Here is a 20,907-nt window from a genome sequence, read left to right as displayed (position 1 = left end):
GACAAATTTTAAATACTGTTGTAAACTTAGAAAGTTTTTAGAATAACAGGATTTCTTTAACATGCATTTTCTGAAAGATATGAAGTCTGAAATTCAAACATCTGTCATTATTGTGACTTCAGTCCTCAATGATTTGCCACAAAACTGCAAATTTTATGAAGAACAGAGCATTCTGCAAAAAAAATGGATAGTTAAGATGCATGAGTATGACCCCAGGTACAAAATGGGAATAATGGGGTTGCTGCCATTTTGAGTTTCAGACCTCAGATCCTTCAATAAAATGCATGCTAATGCAAAGCCTGTTACTCTAGCAACTTTCTGAGTTTACAAAAGCAATAGTAAAAATTTGTCCCTATTTTGGGTCTTTGTACCCCCCCCCCCAATTATTTTTGACTTTTTTTTTGTCTAGATTTTTTTGTCTAGATTTGTTGTATTAACAGCTTGAAAGACATATCTAGTTATAAATATTAATGAAACTTGTGTAAATGATATATTGTCATGTGCTCCTTGTTTAAATCAGGTTTTATGTTTGTGGTTTATGCCCATGGCATTGGAGTACTATTTTTTCAGGATTCCTACTTTCCTAGGCCTTAAACACTTGTCCTATATGGACAGACTCAAAAAACTCCGGCTTTGTATTAGAACATTACCCCACCGCAATTTCCGCGCAGGAATGGGCGTGGCCTACATGATTGACAGGGCTGAGTGACAAGCCATGCAGATTACACAATGACATGGTGAATGTCAATTGTGAATATTCATTTTCTGACCGTTTTTAACAGGCTTCATGCCTTTTATATTATCTTTAATTAGAGTTACTACAGCCTTTAGTATACGATATTTAAAACAGAGATTAAATAAACTTGTCCTCATTTTTTACATTTATAAGTGCACCGTCTGAAGCACGACATGTCCTGAGTGTCTGACTTGCTTTGTCACTTTGTACTTAACCACATAATGTGTTCTAGGGTAAGAAGCGGGTCAAAAGGGCAGTATGTATGCAGTATCCACAAGTTCCCGTTTTGCAGTCCATACCCATAACCCATGCACTCCCACCTTTCTTTGGTATAATGTTTGTAGTAATTGCTTTTGCGGGGGGGGGGCACCCCCCACCTTCCTTTAAACATTTTTGTTCTGGAGATAAAGCAACAAGCAATATTCTGAGGCAGTGGGGAAAATAAATGCAATAAAAAGACCTCCCAGAAAGGTCGCCACCCGCACCCCACACCTTTATAGAACAGGAATTTTAAGTCTATGTAATAGATTTTATACATGCAGCACTGTGTGTGTTCGTCCCCTCCCCTTTAAAGAATTGTAATTTTCAGTGTAGTACTGTAATACTTTTGTATAAGTGCAACATATTCTGTGTTTGTTGTAATAGGTAAAAATCTGTTTGGATCGGTATAGCATTTTTAAGTACACGTTCTGCCAAATTATTTAGTCTAACGTAATATAATGAAGCTTTTGATCAATGGAAATTGAAAATCCTGGCACTAGCAAATAAGGGAGAAAAGGCTTTGTATTGAAATAATTACAAAGTTTAGCATACTCATTTTTGTGAGGATGGTTTTACCAAGTTTATTCAAAACAGTTTTCAAAATAAATTGATGCGAAGAGTGCTGGGTGGAGTTTGGGCAGTCCTTGCTACTGTACATCTGGTAGGGTAATGTTCTAATACAAACCCAAAAAACTCCAACTATTCTCTGTCTCATATCGCCTACCCTACTTCGAGACGATCTTTGCTTGACATACAAAGCCATGTCTGATCCAGTTCTGTTAGAAATTCTACGTCTAAAGAAATCACAGTCCCTCCGCACCACACGCTCCAGTGACCTCAACCTCATTACCACAATCAACAGAACGTGCTGGAGCCGGGACAGGTTCATAACTCAGAGGCTGCCTATGCTATGGAATAGACTTCCCATATATGTGAAGCAGAGCATCTCATTGGTCCTCTTCAAGAAAAACCTATATGAGTGGATGGGAAATAGAAATGCTATGGTTAAAACATGTTGTTCTGGTTCCGGAAGACTGCAGCAGAAAAACTTTAACTTCTTGACACTGTAAATACTGAGTTTGTCCCGCTATGAAGTAACGCTGTTTAATGATATGATATGATTCTGTTTAATAAAACAGAATAACTCCCCAACAATAACGATTTACTTCAGTATATTCACATGCTAACTATTCATTGTGAATATTCATAATTCCTCATTGAAATCTGCATGCCGGTCAATCGGACATGATTGTCATGGTACGTCACACGACCGTCACCTGCCAATCACATTCACTACGCCCATTTCTGCGCAGAAACGCCGGTGGGGTAATGTTCTAATACACCGCGAGCTAGGCTTGTAAAGGCTTTAGGGCCATTAGCTTAGTATTCACATATGAACTTTAGTATTTGATCTCGTTCGGCGTAAAGGCCGTGCATTACTTGTCAATCTTTAACTTTTACGCATAGGGGGTGGGATTTACGCCTCAGAAACTTGGTGGACTTCCGTTTGTGTGGAAGCAGAATGTTTTTGCAGTATGCATTCTAAAGCGTTAAAGATACACACTTGTTTTAACAAGCTTGTTAAAAGTTTATATGTTATGATATGAAGCAAAGTCGAGTTCTACTTGATGCTTCTGCAGAAGCTAGAGGTTTACTATATCACTTTACTACGTGTTTATATCTGCTCTTCTTTCTGGCGTTCTATAATGTGATTTTCGTGCTTCTTTTATATGGCTTTAAAATTACCAAATTTTCAACTACTTCTTGTGGAAACGGTGTTGAGTTGATTCCTGCTATCTGCGCGTAATGTTTCTCTTGTGGGATCCAATTGTTATATTTATTGTGTATAATTGTATGCACTTACAAATGTACAAGTTGCGTATTAAGTTTACATCATTGTAACACCTAAGTACATATGGACATTTTTGTTCTGAAGACCCCGCTGGAAATTGGTATTTTTTTCAGCTGGAGATGACCGAGCTCACATGGTGGGGCAAAGGCCCTAAATTAGCAACACATTTTAAAATATCTCTTTTTAAACCTAGAATGTCAGGTTTTGCATTGGCGTGCATTTTCTGAAGGATATTATAATGTATGTCGTTATTTAATGTCTTCCACTCTCAACGATTTGCGAGAAAAAGCAGTTTTATGAAGAACGGAGCAAACGTATTCGTAAACTGTCTAGATTTTCGCCCCGTATCTGTACAGTTAAGAGATATTCCAGGGCAGGACTTTAAACGTGTATATTTATAAAAGTAACAAATCGCTCTGGTCCGATTTCTGTAGAAATGGAAGGCTTACGTGTATTTAAGTTCATAATGTATGTTTTGTGGAGCACACTAAAATTAGAATTGCCACCTTTTGAAGTGCCCCAAAATGGAAATTTTTTGTAGAAAGTGCGATTTTTGCAGGACAAAACGTACCCAGCGGCCAGTGCAAATTGCAGAACTTCGTTTTTTTTTTGGGGGGTCAAAATAAAAAAATATTCGCGAAATTGAAGTGTATTAACGGAGCAGTCAAAATGCTCGCAGGCGGGGCTTGCTACTGCGCAGCTGGTGGGTTAATACACTTCAATTTCACCCATTTCAGGTTAACCGATTTATGTAACGTGTTTCGTTTTAATCTCATGACATTTGCCATTTTTTTTAATTTGTTTTTCCTTTCCAGGGGACGCAGCTACCCAAGGTGGAACAGGCGGTAACCCTATAACATACTTATCTTTGCACGCCCTTTCCCCTCATATCGTGCGTCTCGTGCGCATATTAAACATTGCACAAGTCTGGACATTCTCAACAAAAGTAGCCTGCTCTGCACACCGTAAAGCGGAAGTTATCTGCTGCACACGCCCCCATCAGGAAAATATTACAAATCCGCTACAGGAGCAGCTTAGTGTAGACTATTAGGAACGTACGCAAGGGAGCTGAAGCAAGTTAGTCTGTAAACAAACCCGAAGATCAGAAAAAATCATGCCGGTGAGTTTTAAGTAAAACAGTTTTCTTTTGATTTGTAGCTCATCTTAGGTAGCATAACGACACACGGCCTTAGATGTGGATAAGTAAAATGTTCCCTTACTTTATTCCTTATACTGATGAAGCATTAACAGTTACCGAGCAGGTACTGACATTAGAATGCTAGGATTACTTACTGTTTAGAAGATGCAAGTCGGATATTTAAATTATTTAGTTACATAGTCGAAATGAAGTGTTTTCCCTCTGACGTTTTTTGGGATTGCGTAAAACGGGCTGCAGCCTGAGGCTCGGATAGTAGTGAAAAAATATGTGGTTTCGAAGGTTGGAATTGTTGCTAGGGAATCCTTCGTAGCGCAGTGGACACCATATGATTGTTTGGTGACTTCTCTTGAACCAGAAATTTCAATTATCTTAATAAATTTTATGAACATACAATTTGTTATGCGTACTGTTTCTTATTGTTTAATTGAAACGAAACCGAGCTCATTGCTTTAAATGTTGTGCGAAGCATTTGAAAAGTACTCAACTTGCCGATTCACTTAACCATTTAAACTAACTTAAAAAAATGTTTAGATGAATTTTTGATTTTCTGACTATGGTGAGGGTCCCCTCCTGCGTTTGAAGTAATATAGCTGAAAGTCTTTTTGAACTCCGGATCACAAGTAATGCGTACATCAGAATTTAAGTATTACAACATGTGCCCTACCATCCTTTGTTTTTAAGAGTGATGTAGTGTATGCAACCAATGACGCACAGCCTTTGGATATGCTACCACAATTTTGCAGTGCCGGTTCACCCCCCCCCCCCCCCCAGAAGATGAGCCCAAAAAAACTTTGTCTAAGCAGTGCAGTGCATTTTAAAAATCAGTCTAACGAGCTAAATCAGTAATGCTGGAAGATATTCAAGTGAGCTTTGTGAATTCATCAAAAGCAGTGGAGATCTGGACTGAGAAGGAAGCCACAGAGACATTGCCTATGGACCGTATTTTGCACAGTCATAGTTGCTGCATACTTTAAAACACAGTGATTACTTCGGGTACCTCAGCAAACAAACCCAAATTAATCAATTGGTCAGTTAGGTGAACCTTGTAGTACAGTTCTATCACTGTATTCCAGCATTTTTTCGTTCCTGCCTTGAATGCCTAAATTACCTTTATGATAAGTTTGTCGCAGTATGTCCTGCTGCACTTGTGTGGTCAGTTCTACTTTTTAAACAAAATGATGGAATTTTTCTGATATGAAATTAGTACCATTACTCAATTACATGTTTTGGTAACAAGTAAACACAAGTAATGTTAGTGTGATCACTAACTTTTTGCATCTCCATACAAAATGTTTGCTAGTAGTTGTGGGCATGCCACTTATGAATGGACTTGTCTGATTTTTCCAGTATTCTCATAGAAATTTGCTTGGATGCAGAGGTCCTTGTGTAGGCATCTGCCATTCTGTCTGACATAGTACACAATATTTACACATATTCTGTTTTACCATCTTACTTTAGCCACCAGATGAACTTTTAATGTCGGGTTCTTGATTTTCACAAAGCTGGGGTGCTCAGCTTGCAGTTCCTTTCGACTGTATATGTTAAATCTGGCAGTTATAAACAGGATTTTTTTTGTCTCCTTGGACCTCATTAATAAAGGCCTGGATCCTTGTGTCCCATATCCATGCCAGGTTTACCAGCATCATCCTGTCCCGTCCCATCCCCTCACCCAGTAGACATACCAGGCTTGTTTTGGTGTTGCTGGGGTTGAAAACTTTAGCCTATTCATGTATATGTACTGCTGGTGAATGTCTGGTTTTTGCTTTTTTTTTCCATTGTGACTAATTACAAAGATTATTTTGAAAGCCAGAGAATCAAAGTTTAAACAAAGTCGTCTTGTAATACTGACTGCTGTTTACTAACCAGACACTTTGTTTCCAGTGATTTAGCAGTTTTGTCTAGCCCTTTCCATTTGTTTTTAATGTTCTTACATTTAGATAAATCAAGGCAAAAAGATGCATGTATAAATGCAGTCCAGTCTTATAATTCATTTTCTGTTTACAATCTTTGTATACATGCAATGTAGTCTTGTAATAAATCCCATTATTAAGAAATTTGTAAAAAGAAAATATATGGCCCTTGCACCATTTCATACATCCTTATACCATTGTCTTGGATGTAATTTTTGTCAGAGGTGCATTCACTTGATTTACCTGGAATATATTTATGGAACACTGCATTTTGCAGTGAAAGACAAATATAAACTATGATCGAAACATATGCACATTAATACAGAAAAAAAGATAAGAGATAAGATGATGATTACATTTCACAGGGACATGTGCATTTAATTGAAGATAGTGATATGCACCCGATAACTATTTCAAACCATGAGCCAGTAACAAAATAAAAGTGAGGCACTGGTGCTTTCCCCCTATCTCTTGAAAAGAGAGGAATTTAAGGAATGGGTATTTAAATTATTCAGGCGCTATTACAGAAGATAGAATTGTCTTCTGAAAATATAGCTAGGGTGTGGGATAAAATTTAGGAGTTTAACAGTAAGAGTGGAAATGAAAGGGAGATGTGGTTAATAAGTAACAAGAATGATTTAGAGGGACTGACAAAGGTTAAAGTGTTGCAAAATAGGGGGAATCTTACAGAACAAGAGGAGGAGCAACTGCAGAATGCTAAACGGAAAATAAGGGATTACCTTGATAATATGTACGAGTTTAGAAATTGCTGTTCTGCAACTGTTTTTTGCTAATACATCTAGAGCGCAAAAACTTTTAGCACAACGACTCGGGCAACAGAAAGTAGAAAGGGTTTGTCATTAAGCTTAGGGAGCCTACAGCAAAGAAGGTAGCAAGGGATCTGTAGAATTATTAGAAATATTTCAGAAATTCTATGATAGTCTATATAAAACATGGAAATCCAAGGAACGGTACAAATGGAAATGTTTATGGAAGAATTAAATATGCTAAGGTTGGAGGTAGAAGAGGTTCAGTTATTAACAGGATAGGAAGAGAAAATATAAAAATTGTGACCAATCTGCAGGAAAGTCACCAGGAATAGATGATGATCCTGTGGAGGTTTGGAAGCTTGGAGGGAAAAATTTGGTAAAGATCCGGAGGGTTTTGCTTAACAGTATTTTAAGAGGAGGAGAAGCCTGGAAGAAAAGTGGTGGTAGCTGTAGTACCTAAAGAGGGTAAAGATCCATCAGATTCTGTCGAAAGATTTTACTCTTCTAACATATTCTGGAAGAGGTTATGTTACAGATTAGTACCTCGCAGGATGCGCAGTAGCAAATACCGCCCCGTCACGCCCCCCGTCTACTATGCAACTCACAAGGAGATGTTATAGTACCGCCCGCGAGGTACTAATCTGCAAGATAAACGAAAACAGTACTTTATGCACAAAATAGTACTTTATGGTTATTATAGTACTATTTACTAAAGTTTAAAGCATGAGCCAGTTAAAGCTCTAAAAGCAAATGATACACATCATATACGCTCTGAAACGGCTATTCCTCCTCGGTGTAGCAATAAAATACGACTCATTCAGTGGGGTAGAAGAACGCGTCAGGCACAAGCACCCGAGAACACATACTATAATACTATACAATAATACATTCACTGGGATCGGGAGGCGTGATAAGCAGGCAAGCTTTTAATAAAAAGTAACGGATCGGTGCGCTTCTACTTAGACCCTTTAAAGAAGCATATACCGTTATTTACTAAAGTTTAAAGCATGAGCCAGTTAAAGCCCTAAAAGCAAGCACCCGAGAACACATACTCTGGGATCGAGAGGCGTGATAAGCAGGCAAGCTTATAATAAAAAGTAACGGATCGGTGCGCTTCTACTTAGACCCTTTAAAGAAGCATATACCGTTTTACACTGGCCAGGATCTCTGTTTAAGGAACGGGGTATACTAGGCTACTGACCACTGTTCCAAGCATGAGCCAGTTAAAGCTACTCCTGCAATAAAATACGACTGATTTAGTGCTCTCAAACTGCCGGTACAGAGAACCTGGGCCAAAGTTGACACTGCAGTATTTTTGGTAGAATAACGCATCAGGCACAAGCACCCGATAACAGATACAACTGAAAAGGTAAATACATTATTAAATAATAACCTGCACCATCCTCGAAAATAGTAGTTTATGCACAAGCACCCCATACAACTCAAAAGTTTAATACATTAACAATGCATAACAGCAGTGCACCATCGTCTTAACGCGACTTTGTAACGGTTTGTGTACTATTTACTTTACTGCTAAGTTTAATAAATAAATAATTAATAACAACACTGTACCATCCTAGCAACAACAGATTTGTAATATTACAAAGTGTACCGGTACTACAGTCACGCAAAACAGTTACGGTTAACCAATGAAAATAGTAGTTTATGCACTAATAAGTTACTAACAACAGTGCACGATCCTCACGCTATTTTACCTACATGCAAGGTCTGTTATTTCACTTAATATTATATATCACACCCTGACATGTCACACCTATACTGTCGTTAACGATGCGCAAGTGTAAAATTCACACATGCAGTTTAACACCTGATTGTATACTATTAATTGTTCCATTGTATAATAATTGTCCCATTGTCTTGCACTACCTATAAATTCACCGACATTACCTTTGCTGCTTTTTCATCGTAGCAAAATGAATAGGATGGACGACTCATCACTGCGCAACATCACCTCCTCGCCGAAATCCACAATTACATTCCTGCAGTCTGTCGGAATTGTCCCAACGGAGAAACGGTGCCATCTATGTGGGTCTCGTTCGTCCTTGGTGCGGCATCGTGCTTCCTTCTCCTGGAGATGTACAGGAAGGAAATGTAGAAGCAGGGCTGGAATGCTCTGTGGAACCTTTTTCCATCACAGCCGTCTGCCTGTCGATACTATCCTTAAAGTCATGTACTGGTGGTGCAGGAAGCTCCCGATCTGTAGGCTAGCGCAACACTTGACAGTATCCACGACGACGTTGGTGGATTGGTATCAGTTTCTTTGAGATGTGTGCAGCTGGACACTTCTGCAGGACCCCCTTCTACTAGGTGGTCCAGGTGTTGAAGTCCAAATAGATGAATGCCTCCTTGTGAAGGCTAAATATAATCGCGGACGAGTCTTGGGCAAAATGGACCGTTGGGTCTTTGGTATATATGACTGTTCAACTAGATGTGGCTTCCTTACATTTGTTGAGCGACGAGATGCGGCTACCTTACTCCCAATCATAAGGAAGCATGTGTTGCCTGGTTCTGTGATTGTGTCCGACGAGTGGGCTGCATATAGGGGAATTTCTCAACTGTCGGCAATGCAATATACTCACCTCACTGTGAATCACAGTAAAAACTTTGCAGACCCTACAACAGGTGCACACACTAATGCAGTTGAGGGGATGTGGTTGCGTTGTAAAAAGCAGCTGAAGCAAATGAACGGGACACTAAGACATATGGTGGACAGCCACCTGGATGAATTCATTTGGCGTGAAAAGTATGGCCGGCAAAGCAATGACTTGTTCCTGTGCCTCCTGGATCATATCAGAGAGTACCAGGAGGCACACCGGGAAGAGCTGGGTGCCCGTAGTGTATTGCTGTGATGTTACTGTAGTGTAATTGCTCTGTGATTTATGTGAATAAAATGGGATATTGCTGTGATGTTACTGTAGTGTAATTGCTCGGTGATTTGTGTCAATAAAATGGGGTCTTTGCTGTGTGATTTGTCAATAAAATGGCTGTAAAGTATAATTGCTGTGTGATTTGTCAATAAAATGGATGTAAACTAAACAAGTTGTAAAAGAGTTCTTAATAGATGATTAATGAAGGAATGGTTGTTATCTGTACTAGTTTCGGTAATCGGGTGCTATTCAAAAAGCGCAAGTTGTAAAAGAGTTCTTAATAGATGATTAATGAAGGAATGGTTGTTATCTGTACTAGTTTCGGTAATCTGGTTCTATTCAAAAAGCTCTGTTTTCGGTTATCGGGTGCTTGTGTATAAACCACTATTTTCACTAGGTTAATGAATGTAGCAAGGTCGCGCTATCAACTGCAATAATAATAACTGCGCTATTAGTACATGTTATAAACCATTAAGAACCATTATCAAGTGGAAATAGTAATTTACCGATAAAATAGCATGTGCTGGTCCTGGTACATATTGTAACAACAGCTTTTTTTTATTAAGTGGAAATAGTAATTTACCGATAAAATAGCATGTGCTGGTCCTGGTGCATATTGTAACAACAGTTTTTTTTTTACTAGTTTCGTTAATCGGGTGCTATTCTAAATGCGCTGGTTAATGTTTTGTAGCGAGGCCGCACTATTCAAAAAGCGCTGTTGTAACATGCTGGATTTTATCGGTATATTACTTTTTTCACTTGATAATGTTTCCCTTGATAATCTATATATCCAGATCGAGCTACTCAGACCAGCAGATGTTACATATTGTAACAACAGCTTTTTTTTTACTAGTTTCGGTAATCGGGTGCTATTCAAATTGCACTGGTTAATGTATTGTAGTACTTGGTGAATGTATGCAGCAATGTATGTAGCAAGGTATATTACTGTTTTCACTTGATAATGTTGCCCTTGATAATCTATATATCCAGATCGCGATGTTGCTTTAGTTGTCATGTCAATCAGTGGTCACGCCCACAGGCGACTGCCAATCACAGAAGACACGCCCAAAGCTGCGCAGTACCGCCCGCGAGGTACTAATCTGTAAGATAACCCTGGAAGGATCACACCAAGTTCTTGTAAGCAAGTAAAACAGCTTTATTTTACATGCATGGAGACCTGCTACATGATAGTAGTATGCCAGCAGTCTAGCTACTTGTACTTTGAGTTCTGCTTTTATAGACCCTTCTGCACGTACACACACGTAGCACACAGAACATTCATCAGAAGTGATAGTTTGATTACTTGTTTTTACCAGCTAGTACCACAGTTATTCTTGCAACATTAACTTTCTTATCAGCAGTTTAAGATTAACTTCTGCATTCCTCAGTGATCAACACATTCCATAACATTTCAGTTTGCATGCAGTGAACATTTTTCTGCTTAACCCTTTATATACAGAATACAAAATATGTTGAACTTCAGTATTTTTCCACATTTCCCCCCTTACAACATTTTGTATACTGTTTGTTTTACACAATCCCAGATACGTTTTATACCATCTCATAATCAGAAAAATATGCTTTTGTAGCATTGGCAGAGATAACTTTCGATATTATCATTTTGATACATGGTATGCAACAGCAACCAAGCAGCAAAAATATGACTGCACCAACACATACAGCAATTAAAATGTTCATCAACACAGAACCCCAGTTTCCAAATAAGTTTTGGAAAAAGTCAGTCAAGGGGTTTGGACCAGGTTTAGTTAGTTCAGAAACGTGTTGAATTATTTCAAGATGGCTCTGGATCTTATGCTCGTTATCAGGAATAAACGAGCAGCACTCCTCGTGTATGAGAGCACAAGTACCTCCCTTCGCCGCTAGGGTGAAATCGAGCTGCAACACTACTGTTCTCATCGCCGTTAATTCGTCCGTCACTAATTCTAGCGCTGAAAATGTCGCATTACTCAGAGTCTCTAACAGTTTTGACAGTTTTCTCAGTTCCCAGATGGATTTTACTGTCCCATACGCTGGCAAAATACCAGCCCAAGCAATTACATCATCACCTAGGTCCATATGTGAGAGTCCTTTGCTGCTGACGTGCGCCAAGTCATGGTGATAAATCCATGATGCATCAATGTTACCTACGGGATTAATAGGTTTATTAAGAGAACGTGCATTTCGTATTTTACCTTGAGGTAATGCATTCACATGTCTGATAGCTGGTATCAGATATCCCAAAAAACAACTTCCTGACCAGCCATATGGTAACCATTTATATGTTTTCCTACCACAAATAAAATAACAATCATTCGTTTTGAGGGTAATATTGGTTGGAAATTCATAACCCCCATTTGGCTTTAGCCCCTTAAATAACAGGCCATATACATACAGCATTTTTTCAACAAAACTAGTATCATTTACATTGATGTCTTTTTTTATAGCTCCAAACTTGGTCTCACACTGCCCTTCTAGGGTACAATTATGAACTATTGTCAAATTACATTGGCTCAGCCCCACCTTAACTTTTCCAATCTTTTGAAAACACACTGTTCCGTTTGGCCCCAGAAGAGGCAGCGCCACCTTGTCTCTCAGTGGTACTTCTGTGGTTTCAAACAACAAATTATTCCAAGTATCATTTATTCCCAGAGGGGCTGTCCCTAACATTAAGCCACTATGTACAGTAGGTATTGCAGTACATACCCAACAATTTGAGACATTCATTGAGGATGCATATGCATATTTAATCGCTTGATATGTATTAAAGTTTGGATGCCAGCTGGTGTGTTTTGTCTCTTTTTGAATGGCTAGCTTCATTAAAAAACAGAAATATTACAATCACAATAGTTATAAACAATAAAATATTGCAATAGAACCATTTTCTCTTATTCTCATTATTGTCCTTCATGGTTACTGCTGTCTGTTTGTTCCCCAGGGGGATTCAAGTTTTTATCTAACTTAAAATGTTTTACAATTTTACAATGCGTTAGGTGGATCCATGAGGACCTTTCTTTAATCCGAACTGCCGTTGGAGTTGCGATCAACACCTGGTAGGGGCCCTCCCATTTGGGGGATGCCCAATTCTTTCGCTTAACGATCTTGACCCAGACCCAGTCGCCGGGTCTGATTTCCGTGATTTTGTCGTCTCTTGAACCTGAAAAATAATCATTCGTTAAACAGCTGTTAGTATTGGTCAGCATTTTCCTCATGTAATCTGCTATCTCCTCACCCCCCTCAGTTTCCGCAGGCAACAAGTTTTGCCACTGCGGGACGTAATAAGGTCTCCCGTACAATAGCTCAAATGGGGTGACTCCTTTTGAGGTGGGAGTTGTCCGCATGGAAAGGAGAGCTAGAGGTAGACAGGTAATCCAAGACTGATGTGTCTCGACCATGAGTTTTCTTAACTTGCCTTTTAGAATGCTGTTGTGGCGTTCCACCAACCCTGCTGACTGTGGGTGGTAGGCACAATGGTGTTTCAGTTCAATTTGGAAAACTGTAGACAATTTCTGATTGACAAAATGCGTGCCGTTGTCAGAGTAGATGCGTGTAGGAAGTCCAAAGTGCGGGACGATGTGATTGACCAAAATTTTAGCCACTGTTTGAGCATCCGGATGTGTCACCGGAAAAGCCTCAACCCACTTAGTAAATGCATCCACTATCACTAACACAAACTTCTTTAGTTGTGCCGGGGTCAATTCGATGAAGTCCATACATATTGTATGAAATGGATAGGGGGGTGTTGGAAATGATGCCGGGGCAACTCTGACCCCTCCCCCGTGGTATTTAGCACATACTATGCAGGATAGACAAAAACGTTTTGCATATACAATGTAACCCTTGGTCCAAAAGGTAAGGTGGATAATTCTAACCATAGCTGCAGGGCCCAGATGGGAAGGGCCATGCACGACTAGTGCTGCATACCTAAAAAGATTAGTAGGCAAAACATATTTATTATCTGGTCCCACATAGATTCCTTTGTTCTGTCTAACACCATACCTAGTGCAGCGTTGTTTTTCCTGTACTGTGCTAAGTTCCTGCATGACTTGTAAGGTTTGTAAATCAAACTTATCTGTTGGTTGTAATTCTGTAGGTGTGGTTTCAAGTGAAAAGGTACTGGACATAGCTGCCTCTTTTGCTGCTTTGTCTGCTAGGGCATTACCAAGTGATACCGGGTCCTTAGCACGGGTATGAGCAGCGCATTTACAGATGGCCAAACCCCGTGGCCGTTGGACGGCTTGTAGTAATTCAAGGATTAGTTCTTTGTGCATGATGTCTTTTCCCAAGGTTGTAACCATCCCCCTATTTTTCCATTGCTGAGCAAACACATGTACCGTAGAGAAGGCATATTGACTATCCATATAGTGACATTCCTGTCCTCCGAAAGGAGACATGCCCGTGTTACAGCAATCAGTTCCGCTGCCTGAGCGGATAAGTTCCCGGGGAGTGGTCTTGCCTCTATTATCTGAGTTGCAGTAGTAACTGCATACCCTACCTGCGTGGTGCCTGTTCCTGTTTTGCGTGCCGACCCATCTACAAACAGTGTCCAGTCCGCATGTAGTAAGGGTTGATCTTTAAGATCCGGTCTTGGTAGAACTTTAGAATGTATGAGATCTAAGCATACATGCAGGATACCGTCTTCAGCAACAGGTAGCAATGTCGCTGGATTTAAGGTAGTGCATCTCTCAATTGTCATGTGTGGCTGTGATAACAGCGTAGTCATACAAGATAAATGTCTGCTAGGTGACAAAAATGTTAACTTGTCCTGCAGAAGGATGACTGCTACAGAGTGCGGGACTTTTAACGTAAGATCATGGAACAATACCAGCGTGGCAGGCGCTTGTACCGCCAAAGCGGCTGCAATTACTGCTTGCACACAGTGTGGTAATGCTTGTGCTACTGAGTCTAATTTGCTAGAGTAAAATGCCAATGGTCTTAACTTATCTCCATACATTTGCATTAAAACAGATGTCATAAATCCCTGCTTGCAATCTACAGTCTGTATAAAGGTCTTACTGTAATCTGGAAACCCCAATGTCGCTGACCCAGCTATCAGTTGCTTGATTCTAGTGAATGCCTGTACTGCCTTGTCTGTCCAGTGCAGCTAATCTTTGCCGCCATCGGTATTGCAAAAATTAAGTCCGATAGCGGGTGCACTTCTTCGGCATAGTTGGGAATCCAACTACGACAGAAGTTCGTAATGCCTAAAAAGGACATCATTTCCTTTTTGTAGTTGGCATGGGGGCTTGTAAAATAGCATTCTTTCTACTGTCATCTAATCGCCTGCCCTTCCCAGAGATAGTATAACCCAGGTAACGTACTTCTAATTTACAAAATTGTAACTTAGACTTATTTACCTTATGTCCTTCGTGTGCCAGAAAGTGTAGTAGTCGAATAGTCTCGGACTTACAGAGTTCTTCCGTAGTCGCGGCCAGGAGGATATCATCCACGTACAGCAGTAGGTGGCACCCTTGGGCGGGTTGGAACTGAGCCAAATTGGTGGACATCTCTTGTGAGAAGATGGTCGGACTTTCGCAGTATCCCTGCGGTAACCTGGTATAGGTATAACGCTTGCCCATAAATGTAAATGCAAACCAAAATCTACTATCTTCCTGCAAGGGAATGGAGAAAAAGGCATTACTAATATCAATTACAGAAAAGTAGTTATCCGTTGGAAGGATATCGTTCATCAGAATAGACGGATCCGGGACCATGGGGGCCCGAGGTACCACCGCGGCATTTATTGCCTGTAAGTCTTGTACCATCCTCCATGTCCCATCCGTTTTTTTTTTTTACTGGAAATAAGGGTGTATTACACGGTGAGTCTGTGCACGGAATTAATACTCCAGCTTTCAAAAGTGCTGTGATTATCGGTAAAATGCCCTCCTCTGCCTTTCTACTCAAGGGATACTGCCGTTTATGAGGTCTAAATTCTGACTTGGGTGTAATCTTTACCTGTCCTGCCATTCTAATCAGTCCGATATCGTGCTGACCCTGCGACCATAATGAGTTTGGAATCGTCTGCAATTGAGATTCCTCCATGGGGGTAAGGAGACATAGTCATAATGTCCCAGGGGATTGTATCGGTTCGTCTTCCCAGAGGTGCACGGTCGGTCTGGCTTGTGTAACCCAGTTAAGTTTTTGAACCTGAACGCCTTTACCTGCCAACTGTTCTGGTGTCCATCCTACCCATTCAGTTATTTTCTTACCCACGAGGTACCATGACATTCCTTCACCCTCCGTGACTGAAATCTGTGTGGTTAATTCATTCTTATACAGCAGCTGCATATCCCTTGTAAGGCTACATGTGACTGCAGAATTACCTAGTGTGTCCCAAAAAAGGCTATGCAATACTAGTTTGGTGACTTTAAAACTAAGAAATTTCTTTTCGTATTCTAAATCAGGTCTGGCACATCTTCTGTAATACATTGTGCAATGTAATGGATCTGACACCTTCGGATTTTTTATTCCGTATTTGCTTAATGCCAAATTTGTAAGATCCGTCACTACACTCTGGGGGCCTGTCTCTATCAAATCATTACTATACCAGTAATGTAGATCTCCCTGCTCCTCTAATAACATTGCACTATTTGGTTCAATTCTCCTTGCCACCATCCCAGCGGAGGTTGGGACGGCTGCTATGCTGAACACTTGCATTAAATCTCTTCCTAGTAAATTTACTGGGCAGATTTTTGAAATTATTACTCGGAACCGTATGGTTTGGTTTGTCTCTGGGTCGGTAAACCACAGAGGTTTGGACAATGGCTCTTTGTAAATACGACCATTTGCTGCTTTTACAAGCACATATTCATCCGAAGTAACATTGGATGATATGGCAGTACTTCTGACTAACGTTCGTGAAGCCCCTGAGTCACAAAGGAATTCTATGTCTCTGCCCTCGACTTGCAATGTGATCACTGGTTGGGATTCCAATTGCATAGTTGATGCTAGTGCTGTTAGATTTACCATTTGATATTCCTCATTTTCTGCCATTTCCTGTCCCCACCCATCGTCTTCACTTGTACCTACTTCCCCATTCTCACTTTCTTCTTCTTCCTCATACCCTCCATCTACGTCTTTCTGACCGTCATATAGTCATGCGGTACTACCGGAAGCAGCCATCGGTTTCTCCGGTCCTCTGCAATCTCTGGCGAAATGTCCCTTTTTACCGCACTTAAAACATTCCCCCCTCTTTTGCCTACCTTCGAAATCCTCAGAATGACTTACGCCTCCCCGTCCTCATCCTCTTCCCCTGCCACGCCCTCTTCCGCGGTTTGCGGAACCTTGAACTAACATTAAAGTTCCATCTTCACTAACTGTAAAAGTGTGGGCTTGTTTATCTTTTTTTTCCTTCAGGTATTTCTCAGCATGTCTAGCATACTCCATAAGGGGCTGTAGACGCGCTGTCCTGTGTGTGATCATATGCTTTTGTATAAAGTTACCAATGGCTGTTTTACAGCCCTGTAGGAATGCATTTTTCAATTGCTGTTCATAGGGCGAGTCATTTTCCTGATTTTCTGCCTTAATCAACCCACTATGAGCATCAAAACATTGTGTGAGACGATGTAGATAATTGTCTACGGTTTCGTCATCTGATTGAACGCATTGATTAATGCAAGTCCAATCTGCCTTGGGCTTCCAATGTTCTTCTATTTTATCTAAGAGAGTCTTTATTCTGGTTCTACACACTTCGGAGTTAAACGGCAAGGCTCCTCCTTCCCCTGGTAGCAGGGGGTCCCAATTTCCGCAAATAAGGTGCCACTCTGGTCCTAGGATTTGCCTTATTACTTGTTCAAATTCTGCAGCGTTTAATCTATAACTCATTCTCATGCCCCCTACGTCTGTACGGAATTTACGTATATCTACTTTCGGATGGGGAATCCCCTCTACCGCTTTTCGGATGTCATCACGGGTCCACGGTCGGTAGACCAATATTGTAGGACCCTCGCCTTCTGCGCCTGCTTGAGGATTTGCCACTTCTATCAGCGGGTATTCCTCTCCTTCCTGATCTACCTTTTCCTTAATTTTCCAGTGCCCTTCTCTCCTAATACTTCCGCTGCGTAAGTCAAGAGTGTTGTCGGGCTCTCTCTGTAATATAATACTTGGCGTGGGGGGGCCACCCACCGAAGCCTGGTATTGTGGTGGGTCCTGGTCGGGGGGCACCTCGATAACCTGTGCAGGGTCTGGATACTGGATGGGAGGGGCCGAGGGATTCTGGTGACTACGACTGACTGTGGAAGTTTCATTATCTTCCTTTTGAACAAAGTACACATCTCTTTCACTTGAATTACCACACCCTTTTTTCAAATTTTGTTCCCTATGTCTCTTATTTGCTTCCTCCAGCCATTTCTGTGCCTGGGGAAACCCCACCTTCTTTTGATTCCTTGTCTTATTTCCTGCCTGTTTGCGCAGTACTCTTACTAGATTTTGACATTCTGACTTATTTAAACATCCACTAAACCCATGATCTTTTTTCCATTTATCTAAATATTTTACGTTCTTTGGGTGTAAATCAAACATAAACTTTTCATCTTCAGTTTTGTAAAGCCTTTGGCAACTGGTTCCTGTTCCCATTTCTCTTACGAGAAACTATTCCTGTTCCTGAGATCTCTTGTATATGGAATCTATTCACATATACTCCTTATACTTGAGAAAATTAAATTTCTGCCTTGACTAGTCCCTTAAAATTTAGACAAAAATTCCAATCAGAAACAAAAAATAACGTTTTGCTTACCTTTGTGATTCCTCCGCCCTGTTTCGCTGCCACCTCACGGATTGAATCTGGAAAGAGTGACTGGCCTCTAATTTCGACCTGTTTCAGTCGGAGGTCTTTCGTTCGAGGAGAGCCAGATCTCTCTCCACCTGTGCAGGTTTTCAGCCTCTCTTTGTTCGATTCGCGCCGTGCAGGGGCCGCTCCAACATTGGGCGCCAGTTATGTCGAAAGATTTTACTCTTCTAACATATTCTGGAAGAATCTCACCAAGTTCTTGTAAGCAAGTAAAACAGCTTTATTTTACATGCATGGAGACCTGCTACATGATAGTAGTATGCCAGCAGTCTAGCTACTTGTACTTTGAGTTCTGCTTTTATAGACCCTTCTGCACGCACACACACGTAGCACACAGAACATTCATCAGAAGTGATAGTTTGATTACTTGTTTTTACCAGCTAGTACCACAGTTATTCTTGCAATATTAACTTTCTTATCAGCAGTTTAAGATTAACTTCTGCATTCCTCAGTGATCAACACATTCCAGAACATTTCAGTTTGCACGCTGTGAACATTTTTCTGCTTAACCCTTTATATACAGAATACAAAATATGTTGAACTTCAGTATTTTTCCACAGATTCATACAGGCACATTTCAGTACTAAACCACGATTGTAAGGTGTATGTGTATTCTATTACCCACAGAGTACAATCATAAAGTTTCCCTTCTAAACAAACACATTCAAAAACTGAGAGAACTAATAACCTCATGCATATCAAAACTAGCCTTAAGTGGAGACATCCAGCCCAACCATCTCCAACCCCAATCTCCATAATCAGACTAGAAACCACAACTTCTCCCATATTACAGCCAATAGAAAGCCAAGTGACTTCCTTCTACTAAGCCTAAACAGAGGTATATCCAACAAAGTACATGAACTCCATGCCACCATAGACTTGTACTCCCCAGATATAGTCATCCTTACAGAAACCTGGCTAAAGCCTGACATTACCAGTGAGCAAATACTCCCTTCAGGTTGCGGCATACTAAGAGTAGACTGGCTAAACAAGAAAGGAGGCGGTGTAGCTATAATATTTAAACAGCATCTAAACACCCAGATCTTAAAATCATCAGCTCTACAAATAGGCAATGAAGAAATAATACATACCAACCTCAAAGTAAACCAGAACAAAACCCTCATCATAATTGGATGCTACTTCCCACCTGGCCAAAACATCCCTCCACTAGAAAACCTCCTCAGCTGGTCTACTCACCATCTCCCCCAAGAAACTATCATTTTAGGTGATGTCAATATTGACTGGCAATCCTGTTCTGGCAACCATTCAACACATCATGTAAACCTTCTTGGCTTCACCCAACTAGTCCAGTCGCCAACCAGGATAAATAAAAACTCCAGCAAGAACACTATCCTGGATTGGATACTAGTCAGTAAGAGCCCCCAGTCATATATAACAGGCTGCTTATCAAATAGCCTCAGTGATCACTCCTCAACTTTCCTAGTCAAAAAATACCTATACCAAGCTAAACCTGTCCTCTACAGTCAAGTATGTAAAAAAACGAAACTTTAACCCACTCGCATTCATCTCATCCCTCAAAGAATGTAACTTGCATCCTCTAAAGTACCTCAGTCTTGATGACGCAGTTGAATTTTTTAATACTACCTTCCTGAGCATCCTTAATTACTATGCCCCCATAAGACTTTCCAGAGCCAAAGCACAACCCTCCCCATGGCTACAGAAAATCACTAAGAAATGAAAAACAGGGATAAAGCCTGGGAGCACTGGCGCAAAACCAAAAACCCTTCAAACTAGACAGAAATTCCAAGAACTATGCAATAGATTCAAAAAGCTAATAAAACAGGACAAATTTCAATACTACCAGTCTGCCCTAGACTCCTCTCAACGCAGCCCCAATCAATTCTGGTCTTCCATAAACTCCATTCTCCACCCAGGTAAAGTCAGTACCCCTCCTCCTAATATCCCTCAGTCCTCAGAAAATATCGCTACCTCTTTCAACACACACTTCACACAAACCATACTATTACTAGCTAAACACAACCCACATCAAGTAGTAATATCCCTACTGCCTTCTCTTTTTCTCCTGTACCTACCTCCAACATAAAAAAACTCTAAACTTAAGCCCACCAAATTAGCAGCAGACAACCTCCCAAGTGAATACCTACAAATCTCAGCTGATGCTCTGGCCTACCCAGTATACATCTTGATTAACCAATCTCTGTCAGAAAGTTACGTTCCCACGCTGTGGAAAGTATCACATATAATTCCCCTTCACAAGGGTGGACCCTCCACAGAACTAACCAGTTACCGCCCCATAACTATTCTCTCTCCACTCTCCAAAATACTAGAGAGATGCATACACTTTCAGGTCTCAGACTACCTCCTTACTAACAACCTTCTTTCCAATACTCAGCATGGTTTCCAACCAAACCATAGCACTACCACTGCCTTACTCTCCTTTACTAACACTATCCTTCAGCCTAAAAACAATGGCTATCTCCCCTCTGCTACTTTCCTAGACCTATCTAAGGCATTTGACATGGTCCCACACAAACAACTTATCTCTGTCCTCAATAACCTATCCT

General features: G+C 40.6%; 1 protein-coding gene across 1 annotated transcript in view; it reads left to right on the top strand.

The window, feature by feature from the left end:
* Nucleotides 1-3,800: 3,800 nt before the first annotated feature.
* Nucleotides 3,801-20,907, top strand: part of ATOX1 (antioxidant 1 copper chaperone) — a 414,888-nt gene continuing 397,781 nt past the window's right edge. The window contains exon 1 of the mRNA XM_044069417.1: nt 3,801-3,969. Coding sequence (XP_043925352.1) covers nt 3,964-3,969 — 6 coding nt within the window. The 5' untranslated portion in view covers nt 3,801-3,963. The remainder of the gene's footprint in view (nt 3,970-20,907) is intronic.

Source organism: Protopterus annectens, chromosome 4.part0, assembly GCF_019279795.1.
Source record: "Protopterus annectens isolate FY-2018-M chromosome 4.part0, PAN1.0, whole genome shotgun sequence".
Lineage (NCBI taxonomy): Eukaryota > Metazoa > Chordata > Ceratodontiformes > Protopteridae > Protopterus > Protopterus annectens.
Note: the sequence above shows the minus strand (reverse complement) of the source record. Positions and strands in the feature narration are given on the sequence as shown.